We start from the raw sequence: 25,816 nt of genomic DNA, 5'->3' as shown, positions 1-25,816 counted from the left end.
CATGTCGCCACTCCTGACTTTATTGTGGTTCAACCTAACGTCTACTTAGCAGAGAAGGAATATCATGTTTAATGTGAATTTCAGGCCACAATGGCATTATACTTTCTTCACTTGGGGTAGGCAGAAGAGAATAGAATCTGTCTCTCCCTATCAAAAATCATCGGCAGAAGTTGGAATCGAACCCACACCATAAGTATATAAAACTTTAATCAATCCAACAGACCACCGTATCATGTTCTCTGTGATTCATTTTTCTACCGTAACGCCGTTGCACCACACTGGATGAGATTTCTGACACACAGGTTCCCTGTAGTGGTTTGCAGCATGTTCAGTACATTCATTTACTTGGTTGACCAAATCACCCTGAACTAGCTGCCTCGGCTACCCTGTGCATACAATCGACTCTATTTTGTAATCACCGAAATACAATCACGTAACTGCCACCTACACAGAACTGCCAACAGTGTAGGGTGCAGAAATTGAAATAGGAAGTGTTCCTTTTTACTAGAGCTACTCTATTGTGCTATCTGTTTCTTGAAAACGTTGTGCAGTGCAAAAGAAAAGCTGTAACTGTCTGTCTCTCAGAAGCCTAGATCTGGCCATATGCATTATCTCACAGCACTGTGAAATGTGGTAGCTCTGGTGGAATCGTTGTCGACTTCTGGCGCTGCTGTAGCTACGTGTAAGGTGGTAGCACCGTAGATAAGACGTCGCGAATTCGAGTGCATTCACTGCTACATTTTTTAAAACGCAATTCTGCTGGCTGCTGAAGTTATCAATATAATGGAACTTTGAACATAATTCCCGTCACTTCTCAACCCAAAACGATCTCATGTTGAAAAAGTGCTAACTTATGCGAAATTTTGTGCTTTTCAGGTTTAATAGACGGCCAGGCAACAAGTGCATCTCAAAACTTTTGTATTATGTATGGGGAGAGCACATCGTGGCAAAATACGTCACTAAAGTATTTTCTACATTAGCTGTCGTGTGATAGTGGCATTTTATTCTTCTTCAAAACTTGTTTGACAGCTTTTACTCAGAACGAGTTTTCTACATGCATGTAATCAATAAAATGCATGTGCATTGTCAGACTGTTATAAATAACATAAGAGAATTCGCATATATGGTTGATGATTAATTTCATCTCATGTTTACTATTGCTTTAACAACACTACAAGAAACCTTACTAAAATTGTGCATTGTATTATAAGAAATGAAATAAAAGTACCCACGAGAACCCTATGACGAAAGTCTGTTTTAATAAAACTGAGTATCTGTACACAAGCGTGCCTCTATCAGCACTAATTACTAAAATACTACTCACTTCGATTTCGATTTGGTCTGTGTTTAATTGGTATGCTGTGTCATACTGAAGAGGTATGCAAATGTGGCATTTCATAAATAAAGTTATGTATTCCTAGAAATCTAAAATTTGCTTGTCAGCAGCGGAAAGAGACGTTACCTGTTGTGCAGAATTGTAAGTTTTCCACACTTGCGATATGAGCCGGAAGTATTTTCTTGCGATTTCCTTATCGATGTTTGATCCGACTGCTTGTAGCTCTTTCACAGAAGGGGTAAAAACGTTACTGTCAACGAGACTGGAACTGCGAACCATTAGAGACGCTTTTTCATAGGTCAGCGCATTACCACAGATCTAGTGAAGAATTATGTGTCTTCGTTTCCTCATACGAGGCCAGTAGGGGCTAGTACTCGTAAACCTCTATTTAAAGGACGAGATTAGTTGCGATTTCCACGTGCAACGACTTTCCTGGGCTGAAAACCACAAATTTACAATCTTCTGTCACACCTCAATCGATAATAACTCAGATTATTCAATGGGAATGACAGGAAAAGTCAAGTGAAATTTGCGGCTTAATTCCGTGCACACCAGGAAGTAACTCGTTGATCACAGAGTTGCCAAACATACCTTGCCTTGTTGCCAAATCTCAGTTACAGTACCAGCACGGAGAAGACGAACCGATGTGATCCTACAGCGGGCTGGGAAGTGACCATAGCTGGCGTCTCAAAGACGCGGCTGCTACAGCCTGGAATACGTAATGCGTCTGATTCGCGTTTCTGTAACTAGGTTTAGGGACTGGAGCGCTGTTACTAATAATACTCAGAACTGACTGCAAACTAAGCGTTATAAATCAGTATCTCTCATAGTTGTTTCTATATTTCTTTCGTAAATATACTCAAAACAAAGAAACTCATTCATGGACGATTTCGTGCCTCGCCGATAGTAGAGAACACAAACAAATAAAAATAAAAAAAGAGTGTGTGTGGGTGTGGGTGTGTGAGAGAGAGAAGAGAGTGGGGGAGAGAGATAGATAAAAATAAAAAAGAATGAGAGAGAGAGAGAGTAAAACATTTTTGTAAAGGAATTGAATCATGGTATGTAAAGAAATCTTTCATTAAAACGGCACATTTCACATCATTACCAAATGTCGTATTCAGTATCTATGGAACAAGTATTAGTCTAATCTAATCTAATCATATTGCTGACTAGCCATGAAGAGTCATGAATTACCGAAATTTTCGCCAATATCAGTAACCAAAACTAAACTTGAAAATAAAAATTGGTTCAAATCGCTCTGAGTGCTATGGGACTCAACATCTTAGGTCGTAAGTCCCCTAGAACTTAGAACTACTTAAACCTAACTAACCTAAGGACATCACTCACACCCATGCCCGAGGCAGGATTCGAACCTGCGACCGAAGCAGTCCCGCGGTTCCGGACTGCAGCGCCAGAACCGCACGGCCACCGCGGCCGGCTGAAAACAAAAGATGACAGTTTTTGTAATAAACCAGGACTCCTATCAAGACCCTTTCGTCCCTGTTAACTAACCACGAAATATGTCTGATATACCTCCATTCAGAAGTAACAAAGTGTGCATGCATTTAAAGATGAAGTGCATGATGTGAAGTTCTGTGATGGAGATACGAACCCACCACGTAATCGGATTGTTAATTAAGTAAAACCAAATGTTGCGTATCGGTTTTTCTTACCAGCTGCTAGGTGTTTGAATTTAAAATATGGATACAAGTTTTTGTGTCTGAGCAACAATCGAACCGCACACCTAACGTCCTTTATCATCCACAAATATAGCTTTAGTATCAATTGCTTACTCACCAACAGTAAGATGTGTGCGTGTTTGACCAGAAATAACGACACCTATTTCAATTGTTGGCAACACATGAACAGACATTAAAAATGCACGTCAATTTTCACAAGCAGGCCGGTGTGCACGTGATAGTGCTTGAAATGAAATTATGAATATTTTTGTACAGGATCAGGATTTGGACCCACATACCTACCTTTCTAGGAGACCTAGAGAAGACTGCAGTCTTGGGAAAGGAACGAAATGATTGAAATACACTGTTCCGAGAGACTCAGATCCTCGTTAGAGGAGATACGAATTCGAATCACAGTCCACACCAATTTTTTCAGAATCTCTAGTTCAATCAAGTACAAGTAAAATAAGAGCCCTGTTCCTTTAAATGGCTATCGATTCATCAAATAAAATAAAATATTCTAATGTAAGTAAGTTCACTGGTGACAGTATTTCTGTTTACCATGACTTTCGCCTATGTCATTTTCCAACGTAAACCAGCTCTGCCCAGTTGGTAATGAAGGAACGTGATGTTTAATGCGGATTCTGGATTATAACGTCTATCTCTTGAGTTTACCAGAGGTAAAGTAAATTTGTTTGTGCCCCTTAAAAGTAAATGCGTGAACCCATGCATTGCATCTGTGATAGTTCGTTCCACCAGACCATTGTGGCCACATTTCCCAGAGCTGGGAGTATGCTGTAACGGATGATGTGCTTAGCTTACAAACTTAACACGGTGGAAAAAATGCGAGTCTATTAAATGATTAAGTGGAAGCAAGCTTCTTACGAGGAGATTATGTTATTCTCATGTCAGCAGGATGTAAAGCCTTTTCTGGGCATCATAGCCACGATGTGAAGCCATTTTGAAATTTTCACTAATTCAGCAAATTTCTTAGTTCGAGAAGTGTAAAGTTACCGGATAATTCGATTATTACCGTCATTATTACTATCATCTTCTTCATACCGCTGCTGGAACATATGTGCTTGGAGATCGTTTAATGCGTTTTGGTTATTATAGAAGTAGTTGCCCAAGAACAGTTTCTTTCCCTGTCTAAGGGATCCTTTTCATGTTAATATCAAACATCAGCAATTACTTTTAGATTGCATTAAAATTAAGTAACTGCTGGAGACGTTACTTGATAACAAAAAGGCGCTGCCTTTCTTCATTTACTTGTGCCTAGAAATGGCTGTCGAATAGTGCCAAACCAAAAGCCAAGGGATCTTACTGCCTTCCGATATGCGTCGCTGTCAGTTCTTCCACATGATTTGGTCGAGGTGACCTGTTTCAAGCTGTGTATGACAGAGAATGTTTTATAAAATCAACTGTTTTCCTTTGCAATAAACAGAAAGATTTTCATTCTAGCCGGCCGGAGTGGCCGTGCGGTTCTGGGCGCTGGAGTCTGGAGCCGAGCGACCACTACGGTCGCAGGTTCGAATCCTGCCCCGGACATGGATGTGTGTGATGTCCTTAGGTTAGTTAGGTTTAATTAGTTCTAAGTTCTAGACGACTGATGACCTCAGAAGTTAAGTCGCATAGTGCCCAGAACCATTTGAACCATTTTTGAATTTTCATTCTAAGCTATCAAAGTTCGAAATTTTCAGAATATTAGTTCAAATTTAATGTTCAAATGTGTGTGAAATCTAATGGAATTTAACTGCTAAGGTCATCAGTCCCTAAGCTTACACACTACTTAACCTAAATTATCCTAAGGACAAACACACACACCCATGCCCGAGGGAGGTCTCGAACTTCCGCCGGGACCAGCCGCACAGTCTATGACTGCAGCGCCTGAGACCGCTCGGCTAATCCCGCGCAACTCAAAATTAATATTCGCTTCTATAATCTAGGAAGTATTTCACAGTTGCAAAACCCGCATCTGACTCATTGACCGTACACTTAGTAGCAGACCATAGAATCTTGCTCGGAGTGACAGTTTGAGTAACCTAATGTAGTGAAGACTGTTTGCCAGTGATCTTTCTCACTGAAATACACGCAATTCACTCATTGGGCTCCATAAGTGCACTGTAACAGTAATTTCTGTTTGTGTGCAGTGCATACGGATTATAGAATTTAGTGGTGCTCTCTCTTCAACTTCTGTATGCAATATGAATGACCTAAATGGGCCCTTTATCATTACAGGCCCTGGGCAGTGCAACATCATACTGACAACAGTAAAGTGCTTATACTGACAACCTCACTGTTCGTTTTACCTGATTTTGTAATCGTTTAAATAAAACATGACGTTCCAGTGGGAGATATTTCGTCCCCCTTTTCCTTCTGCGAAATGCGGCAGAGTACGGCAGGTAAATGATTCACAAACCACGATTTAGTACCGTTAAGACGTTTTCTTTAAACATTGTCATAGCTGAATGAATTTAGTTTCTTCTTAAATCGTCTTATGCAGCAACATTCACAAATATCTCAAATAGGAGAAACCCTTTATCCTGGTATGAAGGTTGTAAAACAAACTTCCCACAGTGTGTGTCTGTTGATCTTTTCATCTCATACCACTGCATAAGTATTTTGTCTAGAAGATATCACAAGTAGTGCTCCTGTAGCTGTGGAAATCATTGGTTGAAATCGAGTTTAACACCGATGGGTGCAGAATTGCTAAATATTCAAAATGATTATCAACCTGCATTCATCCACAAACTGAGGTGTATCTATAATATTGAAGCTAGACTGTGTATCCTTGTCTTCCTCGAGTGGGCATTGAAAGGCGTTTACACACACGTATACAATACTATGAATACTTCGAACGCAATAGTTAACGTTGCTCACATAAACTAATTTTTTTTTTTTTAATTCTCCTGGGTCTTCAGCGTGCAATATGTGTTGTAGTTACAGCCTTAGACAAAAAAATTGACCGCCGAGTCCTTCACGTATGGTGAACAATACAGTCGTGCTCTGCTCAGAATTCTATGTCCAGCAATATGTTCGATCTGGCAACATTGTAGACTGCGGCACTTCCCGGACGCAGTCTTGACTGAATTCTGAGTACATCACTCTTGACTGCGACTGTAGTGTTGAGGTAAAACTCTAAACTAGCTAGTACGACGTCTGGCAACCGAAAGCACACGTTGACAAAATTTTTATCGCCCCTTTCCTCTCGGTGATGAAGCTATGAGTGTAGTTCAAGCGAATCTCTAATATATTTAGCTTTCTGTCAAATTTGTAATAACAGTTTGGTTCAACAATATTTTAGCGAGAGATTTCTTGGCCGACCATATGCCTCGGAGCACCGCATGCGTCTGAGTTCTCTGGGACCCGTTCGCTGCCTACCGGCAGGTGTTAAGACACTGCGCTGCCTCTCCTTCTACCGACAACGTCTGCTCCACTCCTCACTCTCGACGGTGTAAAATGCTTTAATGTTGTTGAGTGGTGACCCATAAAATCTGTCTACGATTTGTGTTTCTCACTCGATAGCGACGGAGGCAGAAAACCGTTTTTATTTGATGAGTATTTTATTACACTAGTATGCAATACATCAATGTGGCACAGAATTGATTTCATTGTTTCTGATCCAGTGCACTATAATTAAAGCATCACATCCTGTTCTTTTTCCTTTCACAGGAGATTCTTCAAATAATTTATTTTTGTCATGGATTCATTTGTGTTAGTCAAGGCACAGAGTAAATGCAATGTAATATGCTTGGTTTCTTTCTTAGATTCCCTATGGAAAATGGATGCGAAACATTGTGTCATTGCATTTCAGGACCTGCTCTATAGCTACTCAAGCAAACTGCTTGTTTTCAGGTCCATGCTTTAATTAATGGAGATGGCTCTGAGCACTATGGGACTTAACTTCTGAGGTTATCAGTCCCCTAGAACTTAGCACTACTTAAACCTAACTAACCTAAGGACATCACACACATTCATGCCCGAGGCAGGATTCGAACCTGCGACCGTAGCGGTCGCGCGGTTCCAGACTGTAGCGCCTAGAACCGCTCGGCCACTACGGCCGGCTAATTAATGGAGAAGTGAATGCTGTTCACAAGTGATATTTAAAATATTTAATTGGATTTAAGGCGACAAAATTGCCCATATTTGAAGCTACCTAGAGAAAAAGTAAGTTGCTAGAGCCACTGTTAGCAAATGTCTGCAGAGACTTCATAATTGCTAATGTGGAAATTGAGCATAGAGACCCTATAGTAATCAAGAGGTTCATATCCTTCATGCTTATCACCCTGACATGTGAGTGTTAAGTGAAGAACAATATTGAAATTCGTATCATTGACGGTCTATTCGAATATCTTCAGAGACGCTTGTATTGTGAAGCAGCCTGGCAGTCAGAAAGCCGAGATCTATGACATTAACACAACTTACTGAGTCGAGCTACCAAGAGGACTTGACGTGTAAAGGTTTTCTTCCGATTTCGCCACAGTATTTTTTCTGGAGATTCGCAGCTCCGTAAAATAAATCAGAAAAAAGCTCGCACACGCTGGTCCCTACCACGGTTAGAACTGACGGCTCATGGAGCCATTGCGACACGAGACAGAGGCAGTACCACAGGGCTACGGACACACTGCTGCCAGCATTCCACTCTCATCATATTATTGGTCGCTCAGCCTCATAACGCATCGTGAAAGATAATAAAAGTTGCCACTTACGTGCAGAATAGTATTTCTTTAGCCAAAATTTGAATTTTCTTTCTCAGTGTCTTAGTTTACATGAGGATTGTATAGCATGAGTCATTTGAATGGAAAGGGAATATCAAGTGAATTTAGCGAGTCAATTCAGTACCATACGCGGAAGTGATTGCACTGTCACATTGTTGTCAAATGTTTATGACAGTGTTACCAATTCTCGGCTGTGCTAGGAACAGCTCTGTAGCAGTATGCGAGGAGAATCCCGTGCTCGTGTCGTAGGAGGATACGCAGAGGAGGCGCAGGGTTTGGTTAATATGTAGCGTTTTCTCCTACCAGTTGTGTCAAAGATTCAGGTGTATAATCTTCCATCACGATCCACAAAATATATACGAGTAAAACACTTACCTTGTTACTTTGTGACAAAAGATTATTTCAGCACAGTAAAAAGTCTTTGGAAATCAACTTTGCAGACCTGTCACGGAAAATAAGATAACAAACACTTTGAACCTCGAAATCGATTCCATCTATGTGCAGTATTGTGATCATACAAGTAGAATTTCATGAATTGCACGTGAATGTAGAAAAATGTTGGTGCAAATGGAAGCTATAAGAAACACATATAACTAATTATTCTGTGCCACGTAATAATCAATTCATTCGAAAAATCAGAAGAGAAGAAACTAAAAATTATGCCCATTAAGACAGAAACTAAAGTGCAGATGCGGGCACTGTGCAGATCTGCGCTTTTTCATCTTCAGATCTATACAAATAATGTATATTAACCAGCGTATTCATTGCTTTCGTAATGTTTCCCTCTTGTTTTATCTTCTAATGATGAACTGGATCCAAACCCATGAGTCTGATTGTTTCTTTGTATCCTTCCATCTACTATCTTTGTCTGTTATTGCTCAGTGTTCGAAAAGCTAAATATTATGCCTGCTCCCACGAGGTAGTAGAACGAGGTCGTAAGAAGGCTAACGAATTATAATCAAAATACTCTGAGACACCAGTTTGTCTGTCGTCATGGTGTTAAGAAATGGTTGGGTATTATTGCCTGCATCACCAGCATTCCGTTGTCTTCTTCTCTTACTGAGATTTTCATATTACCCTGAACACAAGACGCCGAGGTAAATGTGTATATTCTCCGTGACGAAACATCCCACATTCCATTCATCCTGATCCATTCGTTACGTACATCCGCAGCAATGAGTGATAGGAAAGCTTCTGTGAGGTGACGAATAACAATAACAGTGGTAGTAATAACAAATTGCCGGCCGCGGTGGTCTAGCGGCTCTAGGCGCTCAGTCCGGAACCGCGCGACTGCTACGGTCGCGGGTTCGAATCCTGCCTCGGGCATGGATGTGTGTGATGTCCTTAGGTTAGTTAGGTTTAAGTAGTTCTAAGTTCTAGGGGACTGATGACCACAGATGTTAAGTCCCATAGTGCTCAGAGCCAGTAATAACAAATCGGTAATCAAGGATGTTTACTGCATTACAGACAATTTTAACGATTAACAGAATAACCAAGAAAGGCTGAGTGTTTAATTGGCGCACTGCATAGGTGTTCTTACCACTTCGTTACTGAATTCTGTTCTGGTTATTTGCAGAGAGAAAAGAAAGAACCCTGTAGCCATACAAATTGCTAGTACAACGAGATATTACCTATCAACTATCCTTGCTTTACATCACGAAACGAACATGGCGTCACCGAGCTGATATTTGAAATACATTTCTGTTTTCTCTCTCTGTCTGTCTTTTCCTTTTTATTTTTAATTTTTGAGGAAAGCATCTAGTAGTGCGAGTAATAATCAAGTAGGCATATAATCTATTTACAGTTATTTTCATCGGGATGCATAATGCAAAAAATACACCTTTTAAGTGTGTTAGTCCGCAGCTCGTGGTCGTGCGGTAGCGTTCTCGCTTCCCGCGCCCGTGTTCCCGGGTTCGATTCCCGGCGGGGTCAGGGATTTTCTCTGCCTCGTGATGACTGGGTGTTGTGTGTCGTCCTTAGGTTAGTTAGTTAGGTTTAAGTAGTTCTAAGTTCTAGGGGACTGATGACCATAGATGTTAAGTCCCATAGTGCTCAGAGCCATTTGAACCATTTTTTTAAGTGTGTTATTGTGGAATTCCAGTTATTGACAGGCTATTCGTGAGCTTGCTCGCATTCAGTGGGGTGAAACTTATCACAGAAGCAAGCAAAACACAAATATTTCTTGCACCATGCGCAACACACAAACGAAATCTCGCTGCACTGACGCGTTGTCCGATATGTTGCTCGGAAATTTATGTTGCTAAATACAGCTCTATCAGATATCAAATTGGATGCGTACCAAGTGTATAATAGTGTATCTTGAAATACACAGAAAAGGCACATAGAGATATTAGACTGGAACATAACCATGACAAAGATTGTAACTGGGGTCGACAGCATCGTCGTCTACCACCTTGACAACTCGAATGGTGACAGTCATCGCAAGGTTACTTACGTTTACTGGTATCAAAGCTACAGCATGAAAGCACAAACATGTTAATAACCTGAAGATAATTTTGGAACCCATAGGAAAGTAAAGCAGTCATCAGTTGGAAGATCAGTTTGAACACCAGAGTACTTTAATAGGCAGTCTTGTTGGAGGTGGTATGCCGTTGCTTTCCTCCAACCTTTGAGTTGACGTACCTAGCCAGTTAAAAGGGGAACCTAAAGTTTAACGTAGCATTCGGACCACAGTGCAATTCGGCATTTTTCACATCAACAAACACTGCCCGGGGGGGAAATAAGGGTAAAATGGCACAAAAAAACGTGGGAATAACCAGGGATCGAACCCGAGACCTTTGTATAAGTAGTCTTGCTCTTTACCACCATGTAACTGCTGGAACCTATGTACTAATAAAATGTTTTAATTGGAGACGCTCTTTCGGAGTACAGCACTGAAAATATGATTGTCCGTGTTCAGCTTTGGCCTCGATTTTTTCAAAGCTAGGGAGTGTCTAGCAGAAAGCTACAACGTCCATGCAATATTTGATCAAAATCGGTAGCGCACATGTCAGATCCTCTCCTTGTGATACTTATTTACAAATCGGAAGTTTGTGGAGACTGTTTCCCCCCGCTCCACACAACGAGCGTTTTAAGTGACATACAGCAATGTATGCAATAACTCGAATACACGAAACGCCACAGTTTGCTTTAGTCTTCCGTCTTAAAACATGTCTGTAATGATAAATGGCCCGTTTAGGTCACGCATATTGCATACAGAAGTGGAAGAGAGAGCACCACTAAATTCTACAATCCTTATGCATTGCATACACACAGAAATTACTGTTACAGTTTACGTATGGAGAAAAATGAGTGAATTGCGTATTTTGCGGTGAGAAAGAGCACTGGCAAACAGTCTACGCTACATTAGGTTACTGAAACTGGTGTCACACTGAGCTAGAATCTATGGCCCGTGACTAAGTGTAAGGTCAATGAGTCAGATGTGGGTTTTGCAACTGTGAAATACTCTCCTACAAGACAGAAGCCAACATTAAATTTGAACTAATATTGCGAAAATTTTGAACTTTGATAGCTTAGAATGAAAATCTTTCTGTTTATTGCAAAGGAAAACAATTGACTTTATAAAACATTCTCTGTCATACACAACTTGAAACAGGTCACATCGACCAAATCATATGGAAGAACTGACAGCGACGCATATCGGAAGGCAGTAAGAACCCTTGGCATTTGGTTTGGCACTATTCGACAGCCATTTCTAGGCGCAAGTAAATGAAGAAAGGCAGCGCGTTTTTGTTATCAAGTAACGTCATCATAAATTACTTTAGTTTTAATGTAATCTACGAGTAATTGCTGATGTTTGATATCAACATGAAAAGGATTCCGTAGACAGGGAAAGAACCTGTTCTTGGGCAACTACTTCTATAATAACCAAAAGGCATTAAATGATCTTCAAACACATGTGTTCCAACAGCGGTATGAAGAAAATGATAGTAATAATGACGGTAATAATCGAATTATCCGGTAACTTCACACTTCACAGTGGGTTTACTCGAACTAAGAAACTTGCTGAATTAGTGAAAATTTCAAAATAGCTTCACATCGAGGCTATGATGACAAGAAGAGTCTTTACATCCTGCTGACATGAGAATAACATAATCTCCGCGTCAGAAGCTTGCTTCTACTTAACCATTTAATAGACTCGCATTTTTTCCACCGTGACTAAGTTTGTAAGCTAAGCACATCATCCGTTACAGCATACTCCTGGTGCTGGGAAATGTGGCCACAATGGTCTGGTGGAACGAACTATCACAGATGCAATGCGTGGGTTCAGGCATTTACTTTTAAGGGGCACAAACAAACTTTCTTTAGCTCTGGTAAACTCAAGAGAAAGACGTTATAATCCAAAATCCGCATTAAACATCACGTTCCTTCATTACCAACTGGGCCGGCCGTGGTGGCCGAGCGGTTCTAAGCGCTACAGTCTGGAACCGCGCAACCGCTACGGTCACAAGTTCGAATCCTGCCTTGGGCATGGATATTTGTGATGTCCTTAGGTTAGTTAGGTTTAAGTAGTTCTACGTTCTAGGGGACTGATGACCTAAGAAGTTGAGTCCCATAGTGCTCAGAGCCATTTCAATTAACAACTGGGCAGAGCCGGTTTACGTTGGGAAAGTCATGGTAAACAGAAATACTGTCACCAGTGAACTTACTTACATTAGAAAATTTTATTTCATTTGAGGAATCGATAGCCATTTAAAGGAACAGGGCTCTTATTTTACTTGTACTTGATTGAACTAGAGATTCTGAAAAATTTGGTGTGGACTGTGATTCAAATTCGTATCTCCTCTTTCGAGGATCTGAATTTCTCGGAACAGTATATTTCAATCATTTCGTTCCTTTTCCCAAGACTGCAGTCTTCTCTAGGTCTCCTAGAAAGGTAAGTACGTGGGTCCGAATTCTGATCCAGTACAAAAATATTCATAATTTCATTTCAAGCCCTATCACATGCACACCGGCCTGCTTGTGAAAATTGACGTGCATTGTTAATGTCTGTTCACGTGTTGCCAACAATTGAAATAGGTGTCGTTATTTCTGGTCAAACACGCACACATCTTACTGTTGGTGAGTAAGCAATTGATACTTAAGCTATATTTGTGGATGATAAAGGACGGTAGGTGTGCGGTTCGATTGTTGCTCAGACACAAAAATTTGTATCCATATTTTAAATTCAAACACCTTGCAGCTGGTAAGAAAAACCGATACGCAACATTTGGTTTTACTTAATTAACAATCCGATTACGTGGTGGGTTCGTATCTCCATCACAGAACTTCACATCATGCACTTCATCTTTAAATGCATGCACACTTTGTTACTTCTGAATGGAGGTATATCAGACATATTTCATGGTTAGTTAACAGGGACGAAAGCGTCTTGATAGGAGTCCTGGTTTATTACAAAAACTGTCATCTTTTATTTTCAAGTTTAGTTTTGGTTACTGATATTGGCGAAAATTTCGGTTATTCATGACTCGTCATGGCTAGTCAGCAATATGATTAGATTAGATTGGACTAATACTTGTTCCACAGATAATGAATTCGACATTTCGTAATGATGTGAAATGTGTCATTTTAATGAAAGATTTCTTTACATACCATAATTCAATTTCTTTACAAAAATTTTTTACTCTCTCTCTCTCATTCTTTTTTATTTTTATCTATCTCTCTCCCCCACTCTCTTCTATCTCTCTCTCTCTCTCACACACACACCCACACCCACTCTTTTTTTATTTTTATTTGTTTGTGTTCTCGACTATCGGTGAGGCACGAAAACGTCCATGAATGAGTTTCTTTGTTTTGAGTACATTTACGAAAGAAATATAGAAACAACTATGAGAGATACTGATTTATAACGCTTAGTTTGCGGTCAGTTCTGAGTATTATTAGTAACTGCGCTCCAGTCCCTAAACCTAGTTACAGAAACGCGAATCAGATGCATTACGTATTCCAGGCTGTAGCAGCCGCGTCTTTGAGACGCCAGCTATGGTCACTTCCCAGCCCGCTGTAGGATCACATCGGTTCGTCTTCTCCGTGCTGGTACTGTAACTGAGATTTGGCAACAAGGCAAGGTATGTTTGGCAACTCTGTGATCAACGAGTTACTTCCTGGTGTGCACGGAATTACGCCTCAAAGTTCACTTGACTTTTCCTGTCATTCCCATTGAATAATCTGAGTTATTATCGATTGAGGTGTGACAGAAGATTGTAAATTTATGGTTTTCAACCCAGGAAAGTCGTTGCACGTGGAAATCGCAACTAATCTCGTCCTTTAAATAGAGGTTTACGAGTACTAGCCACTACTGGCCTCGTAAGAAGACACAAAGGCACATAGTTCTTCGCTAGATCTGTGGTAATGCGCTGAGCTATGAAAAAGCGTCTCTATTGGTTCGCAGTTCCAGTCTCGTTGACAGTAACGTTTTTACCCCTTCTGTGAAAGAGCTACAAGCAGTCAGATCAAACATCGGTAAGGAAATCGCAAGAAAATACTTCCGGCTCAAGCGCAGTTACGGAAAACTTACAATTCTGCACAACAGGTAACGCCTCTTTCCGCTGCTGACAAGCAAATTTTAGATTTCTAGGAATACATAACTTTATTTATGAAATGCCACATTTGCATACCTCTTCAGTATGACACAGCATACCGATTAAACACAGACCAAAACTAATCGAAGTGAGTAGTATTTTAGTAATTCGTGCCAATAGAGGCACGCTTGTGTACAGATACTCAGTTTTATTAAAACAGACTTTCGTCATAAGGTTCTCGTGGGTACTTTTATTTCATTTCTTATAATACAACGCACAATTTTAGTAAGGTTTCTTGTAGTGTTGTTAAAGCAATAGTGAACATGAGAGAGAAATTAATCATCAACCATATATGCGAATTCTCTTGTGTTATTTATAACAGTCTGACAATGCACGTGCAGTTCATTGATTACATGCATGTAGAAAACTCGTTCTGAGTAAAAGCTGTCAAACAAGCTTTGAGGAAGAATAAAATGCCACTGTCACACGACAGCTAATGTAGAAAATACTTTACTGACGTATATTGCCACGATGCGCTCTCCCCATACATAATAAAAAGTTTCGAGATGCATCTGCTGCCTCGCCGTCTATTAAACCTGAAAAGAACAAAATGTCGCATAAGTTAGCACTTTTTCAACATGAGATTGTTTTGGGTTGAGAAGTGACGGGAATTATGTTCAAAGTTCCATTATATTGATAACTTCGGCAGCCAGCAGAATTGCGTTTTAAAAAATGTAGCAGTGAATGCACTCGAATTCGCGACGTCTTATCTACGGTGCGCAACGCTTCCTGTTAAGCTACCAGCTTACACGTAGCTACAGCAGTTCCAGAAGTATCCAACGATTCCTCCAGAACTATCACATTTCACAATGCTGTGAGATAATGCATATGGCCAGATCTAGACCTCTGAGAGACAGACAGTTACAGCTTTTCTTTTGCACTGCACAACGTTTTCAAGAAACAGATAGCACAATAGAGTAGCTCTAGTAAAAAGGAACACTTCCTATTTCAATTTCTGCACCCTACACTGTTGGCAGTTCTGTGTAGGTGGCAGTTACGTGATTGTATTTCGGTGATTACAAAATAGAGTCGATTGTATGCACTGGGTAGCTGGGGCAGCTAGTTAAGGGTGATTTGGTCAACCAAGTAAATGAATGTACTGAACATGCTGCAAACCACTACAGGGAATCTGTGTGTCAGAAATCTCATCCAGTGTGGCGCAACGGCGTTACGATAGACAAATGAGCCACAGAGAACATGATATGATGATCTGTTGGGTTGGTTATAGTTTTATGTACTTAAGGTGTGGGTTCGATTCCAACTTCTGCCGATGATTTTTGATAGGGAGAGACAGATTCTATTCTCATCTGCCTACCCCAAGTGAAGAAGGTATAATGCCATTGTGGTCTGAAATTCACATTAAACGTGATATTCCTTCTCTACCAAGTAGACGTTAGGTTGAACCACAATAAAGTCAGGAGTGGCGACATGTAGAAACTCTATCACCAGTAACCTTTCTTATACTAGTTCTTTATTTCTAGTGACGAAACAAACGCTATGTATGGTCACAGGACACTTATTGCATTTTTTATTTGAGCTTCTGTAGGTCGATAAAATTGGTTCTGAACTGGGAATGAAGCTCATCCCGCCCATAACGCGGAATTTGATCCCTTCGTGACAATACAGCTAGTCTACAATTCGTTGTTTGTTCAAAACTGCAGATTCCTGAACGTATCCACATACTGCGCGTGAATGAGTTCGAATCCTGGCCAGGAACTAAAGTTTTCATTATGTATTATCAAGCTATATCATGAGAACATCTATCTGCTGGTGGATAATAATTTTTATTTTTAATGTATATTCATCCGTTGTCAACATTAATGATATCTGACGGTTTTGCCTCCTAGTCAGAGACAGAACTATTTGAGAGATCACTGTAAGCTCAAGGATGTTATTCAAGGCTGCTGGTGGAGAGAAGTTCGGTAGCAGACGTCTCTTGGTGTGCAGTTAACAACGATGTGTGTTGGGCTCGATTCCCAGTCAGCACTGAAATCTTCGTCATATTATTACTAGTTCAAACATGCTCACATGTCGCTGCTGGTGTAACAAACCCATATTTAACGTTCGTTTTCTCTAGAATGTAACAGCGATAGGTGCCTGGTTAGAGTCCTGGGGAGGAAAAAATTAATGTTTCTTCTCGTCATTTCAGTTACAGCTAGCTACTACCGAGAAAATCCGATATGTCACAGTTGATTGTGCTTCGACATCAATCCGATTAGGTTCTGGGTTAGAATCCCTGTCCAACACAAAGCTTGACCTCACGGCATTTCAAGTAATTTACTGGTGAAGAAGCAATATTTAACATCTGTCGTAGTTCGTTAACGGGGACAATAGATGCTGTGTAGGAATTCCCGTCCATTAAAAATGTTTACGCTACGTAATTTAAAGTTGATATTTGCTAACTGATACTGTCTAAAATCGAGGTATATCACTCTCTGTATGCCTAGTCAGGAATGACTGTTAGTTTCCGTCAGTCACGAAATCTTTACTTAGTCTGCATGACCTGGGTTTGAATCCATATGCAGAACGAGACGGTTCGTCATGTCATTTGAAGTTGATACATATTCTCAACTAGCTGCTCGTAAATAACTTAAATTTTTAATGTCATTTTGTGTTAAATAATAAGTACGGTATGTTACTTTGAAGAGAAAATCACGAATACGACCAACTTACTACGTGCATTACCTATCTGACGCAGTAATGAGAGCGGTAACATTTCAGGTATGTCATTTATTGTAATAAATGTGAGCTTACAAGCCTTAAGGACAGTCCTGTCTGTGAGAAGGTGTTCCTTGACATTTGTAGTATCGTGGTATTACTTTACATCTTATGTTATTGCGACACAGAACAGTGTTTTCTAGTGGTGACTTGTTGGAACCATTTTCAATAGTCAAACGACTGTACCGAGGAGCGATTGGAGGACCTGCTAGACGGCTGTGTTATGTGGGTTGCATGCAAATCAGGCGAAATGCAATTCGGGTCGTTCGGATACTTTTGAGCACGACTGTACCAGTTTCTCTGGCTCTTCAGTGTATTAATGTATAGCATTTTTATTCTTTTATGTGTATCGAGTGTGAACAAAGCACTTCGGAGAGGGGGGAGTTGGATCAAAGTATAGGGGTCCACATGCTTTAGCAGAATCCGTGTATAATTGTTCGATGTCGAATGGTTCATTTCTTCTCGCAAACACCTGCCGAAGGAGGTCACATTATGATTTAGACTCTGTTGGACAATTAATCATTCCGGATGTGAGATGTTTAAACTCTGTTGAAAAGTTACTCATTCCGGATGGGAGATATGTAATAGATTTCCCTTTAGGATGCCCAACTCTAATGACACGTGTAAGAGCAATTTGAAGCTCACTGGGATCCTCCAAGCGACTTCGCTGAACATTAACTTCTAAATTATTATAAAGTTAGCCTGCGTGTAGTAAAATAGCGGTTTAGTAGGTTTCTATATGCTAGAAATATTTTTGTATCAGATAGAAAATTGTGATTTTCATTGCACTTCACTGTTATGCGATTCTTATAACCATCAGAACTGCAACGGTCACTACACTTCACTCCATGCGGAAATAAGAGAGTATCTGCAGATGATTTCGTAGCTGTACAGGTGTCAGCTGCTACTGCGGATGTGGTATCGATGTCATCATGATCATCATCTTTATCATATTCTTTGGCAGGAGTTCCATGTATGTGCAACATCGGGTTGGACAGCTGAAAAGTTGGGGAGACTTCCGTTGCAGGCGTTGCTGTACAGGACCGTTTCTTCCTTCAGCAGCCCCCACAGCTTGAGGAGTGGAATCAGGTGTTCAGTACATGGTCTACCCTCGAAAAATGTTGACGAATTTCACGTGGCGTGATTCTGCCGTGATGAGGAAGTCTCTTCTTGTCTTGTGGACAGGTCATTATGAGTCGATCGTCTGTGTTAAAGCTTTCTTAATGTTCAGTATCTCTTGCACAGAATTGATGTAACTCACTGAGATGTAACTCAATAGCATCATGTCAGCTATGAAATTCATGAAGTCAAGATGCCTCTTCGAAATAAGCTCTGCAGTGATTGGTGCTGTAACGTCGTCAAAATGTGACTTTCCTCTCCTTGGCAGTATAGGCACGATGCCGATTCATGGTTACTGTCAACGGGGACTTGTGCTTCCGTTTCATGTGCAGCGTGCTTTCTTTTCTATGATTTACAAAGATCTGATACGGATTTCACCACTCTACGTTTGTATTTCCAGCTATTTCGAGTTCTGTCAGCACTGCGTAAGTTGCACAGTCTTTCACATGTGAGACACATTTCTTGTTAGAGTTGAAACGTGAGATGCAGACAGATTTCTCGTCGATTTTTGTGCGTGCACTTTTCTGGTTGCCCTCTGCTTCACAATGAGAGCACACTCGCTCCTTCTTGGTGTGACCTAGGTCACATTTGTAACATTTTGCCACGTCCACATAACCATTCATTCCTAGAGCAGAGAAATCGACACATACTTTTTCCTATCGGTGCAAAAACTTACGGACACCAGGGGTGATTTTCATTACATGATTGACATAGACCTCTCGGGGTCCGGTTTGGAATCTCAGTAGGACCTGAAACTTCCTGGTAGATTAAACCTGTGTGCCGGACCGAGACTTGAACGCGGGACCTTTGCTTTTCGCAGGCAAGCGCTACACCAACTTAGCTACCCAAGCACGAATCATGACCCGTCGTCATAGCCTTACCACCAACGGTACCTCATCTCGTACCTTCCAAACTTCACAAAAGCTTACAGGACTAGCGCTCCTGGAAGGAAGGCTATCACAGAGACATGGCATAGTGACAGCCTGGCGGATGTTTCCAGAATGAAATTTTCACTCCGCAGCGGAGTGTGCACTGATATGAAACTTCCTGGTGGATTCAACTTGTATGCCTGACCGACACCCAAATTCGGGACCTTTGCCTCTCGTGAGCAAGTGCTCTACCGACTGAGCTATCCAAGCACGACTCACGGCCCGTCCTCACAGGTTTACTCTACCAGGAAGTTTCATGTCAGTGCATAGTTGTGGCTAGGCTATGTCTCCACAGCATCTTTTCTTCCAGGAGCACTAGTCCTGCAAGTTTTGCTGGAGAGCTTCTGTGAAGTTTGGAAGGGCGGAGATGAAGTACTGGCGGAAGTAAAGCTGTGAGGACGGATCGTGAGTCGTACTTGGGTAGCTCAGTCGTTAGAGCACTTTCCGGTGAAAGGCAAAGGCCCCGAGTTCGAGTTTCGGTCCGCTACACAAGTTTAATCTACTATGAAGTTTCATATCAGCGGACACTCCGCTGCAGAGTGAAAATTTCATTAAGTCTTTCATTTTAAAAAATAAATAAATTCTTCTGTTGCACATGCCCAGCCAGGTTCAGCTCATTTATGTCTTGGAATAGTTCTTTGTCATCCACTTGCTTGGGCACAATGTACACAATTATTAGAGGCCTCTTCTTCTTCGATTGTGCACATTTAATGCTGTGTATCTGATCAGGCTTCTGGTGAAGCTTTTTGCAGTCTCCAACATTGTCTGTTTCCTCTACGACAACGCTAAAAGGGTGTCCGACTCGATCTGATCCTAACTTGGCTTTCCTCGAGTTTATTGCAGCAATAAGTGTCTTCCTGACATCTTTGGCCCTCTTGTTCTGGGTGGGTCTAAAAAAATGTGTTGATTATTATGTTTGCTGAGTTCAAATGTGTGCGAATTCCTAAGGGACCAAACTGCTGAGGTCATTGGTCACTAGACTTACTCACTACTTAAACTAACTTATGCTAAGAACAGCACACACACCGATGCCCGAGGGAGGACTCGAACCTCCGGCGGGAGGGGCCGCGCAATCCGTGACATGGCGCCTCTAACCGCGCGGCCACTCTGCGCGGCTTGTTTGCTGTTTTCCGTGCCTTATCTGTTGTACTTAGCTTCTGCGACAGCAGCGCATGAAAGAATACTCGTAGGTGCCAGCTCGGAGTTCTACTGGTCTAGAAGCTCATCACGGGCTTTCAGTAGTCCAGAATGTGATTTATGGGTAACCTGACGTAATCTTTCATTTTCCTCTCACAGTTTCTGTATCTGACCAAGCAACCTCGAGTGAAACATGGCCCATTTGGACTCTTTCTGGGTTAGTTCGTATATTACAGAGGCAGGAATCTTATTCGCTTCTTGAAATAAAGTGACGCTGTCATCGTAGAACGTCACAGATGATTCCCCTGCCAGATTCAGTGGTAGGTGAACATCCCGTGTTATGTCGCCGTCGAGGCGATAGCACTCGTTTGCTTTGACATGTATCATGGTGCTCTTTCCTTTTCTACATGAAACCACAGTTGAATACTGGTGGCATAATAATGTACTCTTCTAGCACTTTTAACTACTAATTCAGTACAGAAATACAGAAAGAGACAAAACGTTCGTGGGTGAATGACAATATTAATAAAAATTGTACGCCTCTTTGTTGCAGTTTCATATTTCTGGCTCGTCGTAGTCTGTCTAGAGGTAGATCAGATGTCCTATGTTTTTAATTTCATAGTGATGACGCTTCTTCATGGCGTCACAACACAAATTTTATCACGCATTTTGATACGTCATAATGGTATAAATGTAAGCTAATCTTCTTTTTTGTGCTAAAGAGAGTTTCAACATACATTTTTCATACTCATAAAACAAAGACTAACTGAGCTGTACATTCACAGTCTGTCCAACACCTCTCAATATGTGTCTGCACTGACATCAGGAAATGAAATGAACGCTTTGGCGCGGATTCAGATCTATATTTTAGAACATGAGCTTCTGATAGGTTCTAGAAGCGGTAATTGATCAAATTACTTGTTATACTAAGTTACTGTTTTTATGTAAGTGGGGAATTTAAACAAAACTGAATATTTTGATGATTGCAAAAATATAAGGATAAAAATAGCAACATTGTTTTAAATAATCACGAGATATAACTTTTAAAATTATGGAATGTGTCACATGTATTACACAATACATATTTAGCTTTTAAGATTTGTAAAATTATTTTTAAAAAAAGTTAAGTGTGTTTCGAGAACATAACAATAGTTTTCTATTTACTGAGCTGTAAAACTTCACAGAAAATCACGTGAATTACATTTGGAAAAATATATCAGCCCCCTAGAACTTAGAACTACTTAAACCTAACTAACCTAAGGACATCACACACATCCATGCCCGAGGCAGGATTCGAACCTGCGACCGTTGCAGTCGCTCGGTTCCAGACTGTAGCTCCTAGAACCGCTCGGCCACCCCAGCCGGCTGGGGAGGGACACAGGGCTGTTACAACGATGTTAGTATTTCAGGCTTTTATAATTTTCATACGTTTTAAACACATTCATCTATAAGTATTTTCGCAAGAGCGCTAATATACTTGCCACGGAGCGTCCGATATCCTCAAAAACACACATGCTCAGTGTGGGAGCTGGATTTGGCCTTCTCTGTGGTTCACAACACGCGACCAGGAGACGACAAAATCCACTGCAGGAAGCTGTAGCACATTAATATAAGTGCTGGAGAAACCCTAGAACTTTTTAATACCATACGTGGAAGAAAGATGGAAGATTGGGGTTTAAAGTGTCGTCGACAGCGTGGTCATTAGAGACGGAGCACAAGCTCGGATTACGAAAGGATGGGGAAGGAAATTGACTGTGCCCTTTCTGAAGAATGGACATTTGCTGGAGCGATTTAGGGAAATCACGGAAAACCCAAATCTGGATGGTCGGACGGGGCAAGACCACCTACAATAAAATGTATTGTAGGTGGTTTGGACGGGGATTTGAACCGTCGACCTCTCGAATACGAATCACGTATGTGGAACAATTCCCAAAGCCGTAGAAAGAAACTATTTTAAAAGGTCAAACTTGGGAAGGATCGAACGAGGAGTTGTCGTTGTCATAGTATTGTCCTCACTAAGTATCCATCATTGACCACGTCCAGAAGTGCAGACTGCAGCATGTCGATCCACATATTATGAAACTGAATCTTGATTTCCTGACAGAATGTTGATGGCCTCAGAAGGAGCAACAGTGTTAAAACACACAGATTTTTACAAATTTACGTGTAGCTGTATGTGTAGAGCTTGGAAGCAAACTGACGTTCCTTATGGAACATAATTTTTTCCACAAGGTATATTTTCAGATGATTTCTTTTGATATTGATTTTTCCATTAATTTCTTTGTTCACGAATACCATGTGGTGATAATGTGTTGTGGAAATATAAAGATGTATAATAATAAAACAGCAGCTAAAGTTCTTGTTAATTCATTGACACTGCACTTCCGACAGAGGTAGAATGTTTCATACTGGAAACGTGAAGGAGATTAGTCGCTAACTAAAATCCATTGTGTCAATAGATCACAGCATAAATAGAAAAACAATTTCATTATTATAGTTTTGTTTAGTCAATCGCTGCTGAAAAAAAAGCGTTGCGTAACATCATAAAACTAAACTCCTTTTGATAACTCGAGGAGTTGCCGCATTCAAACATGCCCTTTAAATTTTTCAGAAGTACAACTTCACGGAGACAGAAGCTGCTCAACGCATGGAAAGATATCACTGGTTGGCTCCAGAGCAGCTGTTGAATTCTGCTGGCTGCTGCAAGGCTAGTGATGTGTTCAGTACAGGTATATTCTTCTGGGAACTACATACAGGTGAGCTGACTCCGCTAAACTGTGCGTATACATGGAGAAAATATGGAAATATTGCGTTAAGTGCATGCTTGTACATAAATACAGATACTAGACAAGTCTGCAGGTTGCGCTGTTGTATTTGAACGCGAAGGGCACGTGTAAAATGTCCTCAATACGTTGCAAATTTCAGTCGTAGCCATAATTTTGTTCTGAGTAGTTGTGAGTGCATTAAGTGAATTCGACCGTGGGAAAACTGATGGTGCTCTTACTATGGGTGTTTCCGTGACCAAGGAACCGAAATATTTTGTGTTTCAAGGAGGCAGAATCTAAGACTTATAACGCATGCAGGCAAAGAGGAAAATCATCATCTGCTAAGTCGCAACACCAACGAAAATATGTGTTGAGTCATCGTGACGGATGATCATTGAAAGGGATCGTTACTTAGGACAATAGCTACCAGAGTTACTTCAGAATTGAACGTCGCACTTGCGAACCCTGTCAGCACCAAAACAAATCGAAGAGAGCTCCATAAGAAGAGAATTGCATGGCGAGTTGGAATATTACAAAACGGCTTATCAGTGATACAAATGTCTGCCATGGAGTCTTGTTTCATACTGCTTACAACTTCTGGCCGAGTTAACGTCCCAAGAGTGAAACATGGAGGGGGTTCAGTGATGATTTGGGCAGCCATGTAGTGGTATTTCGTGGGCCCTATGGTTACTCTTCGAGGTCGCATTACTACCAAGAATTATGTGACCATTATGGCTGATCAGATCCATCTCATGGTGCACTACTGGCCATTAAAATTGCTACACCAAGAAGAAATGCAGATGATAAACGGCTATTCATTGGACAAATATATTACACTAGAACCGACATGTGATTACATTTTCACACGATTTGGGTGCATAGATCCTGAGAAATCAGTACCCAGAACAACCACCTCTGGCCGTAATAACGGCCTTGATACGCCTGGGCAATGAGTCAAACAGAACTTGGATGGCGTGTACAGGTACAGCTGTCCATGCAGCTTCAACACGATACCACAGTTCATCAAGACTAGTGACTGGCGTATTGTGACGAGCCAGTTGCAAGGCCACCATTGACCAGACGTTTTCAGTTGGTGAGAGATCTGGAGAATGTGCTGGCCAGGGCAGCAGTCGAACATTTTCTGTATCCAGAAAGGCCCGTACAGGACCTGCAACATGCGGCCCTGCATTATCCTGCTGAAATGTCGGGTTTCGCAGGGATCGAATGAAGGGTAGAGCCACGGGTCGTAACACATCTGAAATGTAACGTCCACTGTTCAAAGTGCCGTCAATGCGAACAAGAGGTGACCGAGACGTGTAACCAATGGCACCCCATACCATCACACCGGGTCATACGCCAGTATGGCGATGACGAGTACACGCTTCCAATGTGCGTTCACCGGGATGTCAACAAACGCGGATGCGACCATCATGATGCTGTAAACAGAACCCGGATTCATCCGAAAAAATGACGTTTTGCCATTCGTGCACCCAGGTTCGTAGTTGAGTACACCATCGCAACCGCTCCTGTCTGTGATGCAGCGTCAAGGGTAAACGCAGCCATGATCTCCGAGCTGATAGTCCATGCTGCTGCAGACGTCGTGGAACTGCTAGTGCAGATGGTTGTTGTCTTGCAAACGTCCCCATCTGTTGATCCAGGGATCGAGACGTGGCTGCACGATCCGTTACAGCCATGCGGATGAGATGCCTGTCATCTCGACTGCTAGTGATACGAGGCCGTTGGGATCCAGCACGGCGTTCCGTATTACCCTCCTGAACCCACCGATTCCATATTCTGCTTACAGTCATTGGATCTCTACCAACACCAGCACCAATGTCTCGTTACGATAAAACGCAATCGCGATAGGCTACAATCCGACCTTTATCAAAGTCGGAAACGTAATGGTACGTATTTCTCCTCCTTACACGAGGCATCGCAACAACGTTTCACCAGGCAACGCCGGTCAACTGCTGTTTGTGTATGAGAAATCGGTTGGAAACTTTCCTCATGTCAGCACATTGTAGGTGTCGCCACCGACGCCAACCTTGTGTGAATGCTCTGAAAAGCTAATCATTTCCATATCACAGCATCTTCTTCCTGTCGGTTAAATTTCGCATCTGTAGCACGTCTTCTTCGTGGTGTAGCAATTTTAATGGCCAGTAGTGTACTTTCTTAGTAGTCTGCTTTCGTGCCCTCTACCTTCCACTGTAGGCATCGACTGTTTCCTCTGAAGACATCTATACGTTTCACAACTGTAAAATGAAGCCCGCCCATGAATATCCATTCCGTCAAAGAATATTTGATATTTTCTCATGTTTCATGAAACCATATGATCCAAATAACTCGGTGATGAAACGAGTTGTTACATAATTCACAGAATGTTGATGGAAAATTAAAACAAGCTTTAAATGTAAATCAAAAACCAAAACCAAATATTTGGATTAAAATGTGCAAATAAAAATATCACAGTGGGCCCAAATAAGTCATTTGAATTATATTTAAAAATCTGAAATTTATGAATCAAATAATTCAGTTCTGCTGGAAACATGTTGTAAATTGGCCTTGCTGAAAATGGTGTATTTTTCTACCATTGTTTGGGGAAATGTTATCCAAGTGCATACTGATTTCTCAGAGTAGTTCACTGAGCGAGTAACGCAGTTCTTTTTTTTTTTTTTTTTTAGCAAGCCCATATTATGAACCACAAATTCTTTGAGGCAGAATTTTTATGAGGGCGCCACAGTCGAAAATCGAAGGTAGTGGAACAACAGCCAGCATGAAACCGAAGCCACAGTTCGTTGTGATCGCCCTTTTTTGAG

The 25,816-nt window shown here is 41.2% G+C and overlaps 1 protein-coding gene across 1 annotated transcript in view; it reads left to right on the top strand.

Moving 5' to 3' along the window:
• The window catches only part of LOC126471533 (uncharacterized), a 228,362-nt gene that overhangs the window by 119,795 nt on the left and 82,751 nt on the right, over window positions 1–25,816 (top strand). The window contains exon 7 of the mRNA XM_050099760.1: window positions 22,847–22,991. Within this exon, the coding sequence (XP_049955717.1) occupies window positions 22,847–22,991 (145 nt within the window). The remainder of the gene's footprint in view (window positions 1–22,846; window positions 22,992–25,816) is intronic.

Source organism: Schistocerca serialis, chromosome 3 (assembly GCF_023864345.2).
Source record: "Schistocerca serialis cubense isolate TAMUIC-IGC-003099 chromosome 3, iqSchSeri2.2, whole genome shotgun sequence".
Lineage (NCBI taxonomy): Eukaryota > Metazoa > Arthropoda > Insecta > Orthoptera > Acrididae > Schistocerca > Schistocerca serialis.
This window is presented reverse-complemented; position numbering and strand designations above follow the sequence as displayed.